Raw genomic sequence first — 4317 nt, forward strand, 5'->3', positions numbered from 1 at the left:
TGTTGTCCACCCTTTTTTTCTTTTCAACAAACATCATCATTCCACTTGGCCACTAATACAACATTTAGTACAATTATTATTTGACGGTTAGATGTAATTCTTGAAAATCATTATAATATATATGATCATTATATGGTAGTTGTATTAACTACTTGCAAGCATCGTATCCAAATTCTGATAAAGTGAATTTATTTTTGAATTCAAATAAACTTTGTAAATAAACAAATCGGAATACTTATTAAGCCAACCATACATGTCATAGTTTAGTTGTACCGTTTTGTGAACCATCATCTATCCCACGTCTAGCTCAACTCTCTTCTTCGGGCCAGAGGATCTGCAAAAAGCATTGGCACTAGGAAACAATTTCCTTTTTAATTACTCACATTCGTAATCAGTTAGGCTATATTTGGTTAGGAGATTGAGACCAAGTTTTCCATTCTATAACGGACGTGAAGAAAGGATTTTTGATATTGTATTAAAAATGTGTCAATGTCATTATTGCCAACAAAAAAAAATAAAAACTAACGTGTTGTCGATATAGTTTTTACATTACAGGTGCACACTTGCTTTTTAATAAGAACAGACTTCTTGCATAATTTTTTTTTTTGTCAATTAGAGACAGCAATAATGCTCATCATGTTCACGATTCATGACCACCTCACTTATCATGTTCCATGTGTTAGTCATAAATTAAAAAGGATTTAATGTGACAGATGATTAGTTCTTCTTTTTGAACAATATGACAGAGGATTTGCTGGTGCATCATAGTTGAAAGTGTTGAGTGAAATGAACTTGCAAGTCTAAACCGACGTTACCAAAATGATGAAAAACATGAAGAGAAGCAAAGTTTAGACCTTAAATTCTATATATCTAGAGAAATTATATAACCGTAGCATACAATAAATTTTCGTAAAAATGCAGACGAATATTCATCTAAATTTAAAGTTATACTACTAAGTGAAAAGAAACATCAAATATGAATCTTCTCTTTTGCTTTCTTTGCTGCAGTCTGTCTTCCCTTTAGCCAAACCTTCATGACTCAAGAAAACAGACTCCGAAGAATCAAAGGTCACCTTATGTGTGTCGTCCTACAGCTTTTCCACACAGCAGAGCATTTGAAGGAATGGTGTATTCGTTAGCAAGGTTTTGGACTGGATTCCAAACCCTGAGATAGAACTGTTGCCCAAGATACTGCCTTTCCCATATAGCAGACCTCAAGTTCCACATACCTTGGTTGTCAAGTGACGCCAAAATAGTTGTCCAAGAGTTTGGATACACCTTCAAAGAGCAAAAAGATTAAATTAGCTAACGAAAAGTTGAAATAACCAAATATTAATCAGTAACAGCCTTTATTTACCTGAGCAGTATGTCTAGTAAGAGTATCAACGAGATTGTAGGTTGTTCTCTTGGCTGGAGTCCATGGTCCGGAACCATAACTGCATTTGTTCAAACAATAAAGATTATATTCTACCCATTGATTTTGTAAAATTTTAAGCATAAGAAAGCACATTTGACATACCCAACAACCCAGAAATCATAACCATCTAAATGCATGGATTGGACACTGTTTTCATTGTTTTGGAAAACAATTTCAATGAAGTCATGGTGTGAGACTGGCATAACAGGGGTAGCTAAGGATGCAGAGCCATCTGAGGGAGCGGTTTGGATGGAGTTTAAGCTGAAGACTCCAGGGATGTTGAAGTAATCAGCAAGCTTTACAGGGGTATCGGGGTTAACATAAGAGACCCTGTTGAATGCGTATCGCTGCTTTCCATTTATCAATGGTGCTGAATTGGCTAACACAATTGTCTTTGTCGGTGTGACCTTGCCGTAATGGAATGAACCCTGAGGATTAGGCCTGGCTGCATTTGCTGTCAGATTCCACCTGTAAGAAAAACAATGTTCAAAAGGATCAAACTAAATCATTATAATCGAACAAGGGCTCCTCATATTTGAATTTCACATATTTATACCTGAAAGTTCTGGCTTGCTCCATAGACCAGTGTATTTGGCCAGTAGGACCGGCCGGCACAGGTCCAGAAACGGAGGTGTGCGAGTTTGTGTAGTGTAGCACTGAAGTAGCCGTAAGAACAAGCCTAGTGAATCGTGTGGATGCGACAATGTAGTAGTCCTTTGGAGCCTGATTTAAGGTTACTAGGACAGAGACTGATTGGCCAACATGTATGTCAAGGGAGTCATATGAGTTCTGAATTGTGTGAGATCCTTCGCATTCAACTAACTTCAGTTTGTGACCTTCAATCCGGAAGTTCAATGAGGTTGACAAGCCGACATTTGAGATCCTGAACATATATGTTTTTCCTGAAATCATAATACGAAAAACATAGTTGAGCATTAATCATTTGAGTAAATTGTTAAACTAGTTCCCCAGAGATCTAAGAATAGTTCAAGTGTTTGAGGAATCAAAGATTGAGAATTACCTTGGTCACCACTGAAAGTGTTACTAGTTTGGCCATTTATAAGAACACCGGCAGGAAAAGGAAGAGATTTTCCGGAGTCCAAAGATTGCTGTAAGGCCTGAAAAGATCAAAACAAAATGAGAACATAAGTACGTTAACATACAAATCCCTTTACAAACACTTTCAAAGTACATGTAGAATGGCAGTCATATGTTTTTCTTACCTTGTGGCTGCTCTTGTACCAGTCGCCAGCAAGCAAAGTGAAATCCCCATCAGGGGTTGGATAAGGGACTGGGATTCGAGGTCTTGCGTAGACATTGATCCCTCCAAACCCTCCAGCAGCTTTGTGAAATTGAGTTGATGGGAAATATGTGAAGGAACCTATCTGATCCTTGGTCTGAAACTTGTAGGTGTAGTTTGAGTTCGGCGGGATGGGACAATTGGTTCCCAAAACCCCATCTTGCCATGAGTTTTTCCTCTGTTTAATCCCATTCCTGGTTATGAACAAAGAAAGATATTATTAGAATGAATGCCACGGCCAAATATTCAGATATTGAACAAAAGAACAGAAATGAAGAGCTAATCTCGTCTAAAATCCTAAAAGAAGAAGTACGTCATTGTTTCGTTCGGTTGCAGACAAATGTAAGGGAAAACAATACTCAACAAAATATTCAAGCTCAGATTTCTCATTAATTAAAATCTGGGAACAAATTTCTCCACACAAGTAAGCCTAATGCAGCAATTTGGCTTAAATTCTTACAATTGCCCTTCTAATCCTTTGAAGCTTAACATAAATTAAATGGAAAAATATGCTCCTGAAGGCCACTAGCAATTTTTTTAACCAGACACAGAACCAACATTCTTCAGCAAATGAAAGCTCTTAATCTAAAATCAATGGAAAACAGTTATAAATAAAAAAAAATAAAAACTAAAAAAAAGGACAAGAAGTGGATAGGAGGATGAAGAACTTGCCAGGTTAAGAGGAAAGGTTGGTCCAGCTTGTTAATTAGGTTGAGGATAATGTTGTCATTGGTGACAACGTCAAGTCTAGGGCCAGGAAATTGGCCATTGATGAGAATTACCTTAAAATATCCGAAAACAAAGAACCAAATTTTAGAAAAACCTAAAAGCTCAAAATATAGAACTGAGATTGCAAAAATGGCAAAAACCCACAAACCTGTTGAGGAACACCAAGAGGAGAAAGAGTCCCATAAGTCACAGTCCAAGTGTAGAACTTATATGGGTCTTCTGCTTTCACCACAGAAGAACTCAGAAGCACTGCCAAAACCCCACAAACCAAGTGGAGCAAGAAGCCTGCTTTTTGCTCCATTTTTGCTCTCCCCGCAAAATGCTCCTCCAAAAACCACAGAGTTGGGTTTTAATCAACTTATTTGTTTCTCTTTTTGTTTGGGTGGCATTGGGTTGAGAGTAGTTGGTGACAGCCTTTTATAGCAGCAGCGCGGGAAAAAGTGCCGCACCAGATATGTCCTTTTGCTCCAATTTTTTTAAGGAGACAATTTCTACATTTGTCTTAGATTTTGGTTTAATCGGAGGTTTAGTTTAAAAACGAAGAAGTTATAGGTATCGATTATTGAAGTTGTGACAATGTTTAATCATCCTTCTGGGTAATATTATTAGAATTTTCATTAAAACGGATTTAAAGGGACAGATAAAGTATATAATTTTCAATTAAGTTATTCAAATTACCATAGTTCGTATTTTGACAAATTCAACAATCAACACACGTCAATCGAATGAGTTATTCAAAATTATCATTGTTGGCATTTTGATATATTCAAAAATCAATACTCACAAGTTTTCAATTTAAAGACCAAAGTTACAAATTAAACTAAAATTCACCGATCAATGCTCTAATTTATTTTTAATTTCATATATGATC

At 36.5% G+C, this 4317-nt stretch overlaps 1 protein-coding gene across 1 annotated transcript; it reads right to left on the reverse strand.

Annotated features, from left to right (window-relative positions):
• Positions 1-832: 832 nt before the first annotated feature.
• On the reverse strand, positions 833-3847 carry LOC137743017 (L-ascorbate oxidase homolog). The gene is made up of 8 exons (XM_068482942.1): positions 3595-3847; positions 3390-3499; positions 2641-2911; positions 2439-2535; positions 1974-2319; positions 1520-1885; positions 1358-1436; positions 833-1278 (listed from the first exon to the last, which is right to left on the reverse strand). The coding sequence occupies exons 1-8, from the start codon at positions 3745-3747 to the stop codon at positions 1075-1077; spliced, it is 1626 nt and encodes a 541-aa protein (XP_068339043.1). The 5' UTR covers positions 3748-3847; the 3' UTR covers positions 833-1074.
• Between the last annotated feature and the right edge of the window lie 470 nt (positions 3848-4317).

Source organism: Pyrus communis, chromosome 1 (assembly GCF_963583255.1).
Source record: "Pyrus communis chromosome 1, drPyrComm1.1, whole genome shotgun sequence".
Taxonomy (NCBI): domain Eukaryota; kingdom Viridiplantae; phylum Streptophyta; class Magnoliopsida; order Rosales; family Rosaceae; genus Pyrus; species Pyrus communis.

What these genes read in the sequence shown, in the direction of transcription:
- LOC137743017 (XM_068482942.1), bottom strand. Translation starts at nt 3,747, where the DNA reads ATGGAGCAAAAAGCAGGCTTCTTGCTCCACTTGGTTTGTGGGGTTTTG. An exon ending in CAACCTTTCCTCTTAACCTG is followed by an intron (nt 2,912 to 3,389) that starts GCAAGTTCTTCA and finishes GTTCATAACCAG; the next exon opens with GAATGGGATTAAACAGAGGA. An exon ending in GGTACAAGAGCAGCCACAAG is followed by an intron (nt 2,536 to 2,640) that starts GTAAGAAAAACA and finishes TGATCTTTTCAG; the next exon opens with GCCTTACAGCAATCTTTGGA.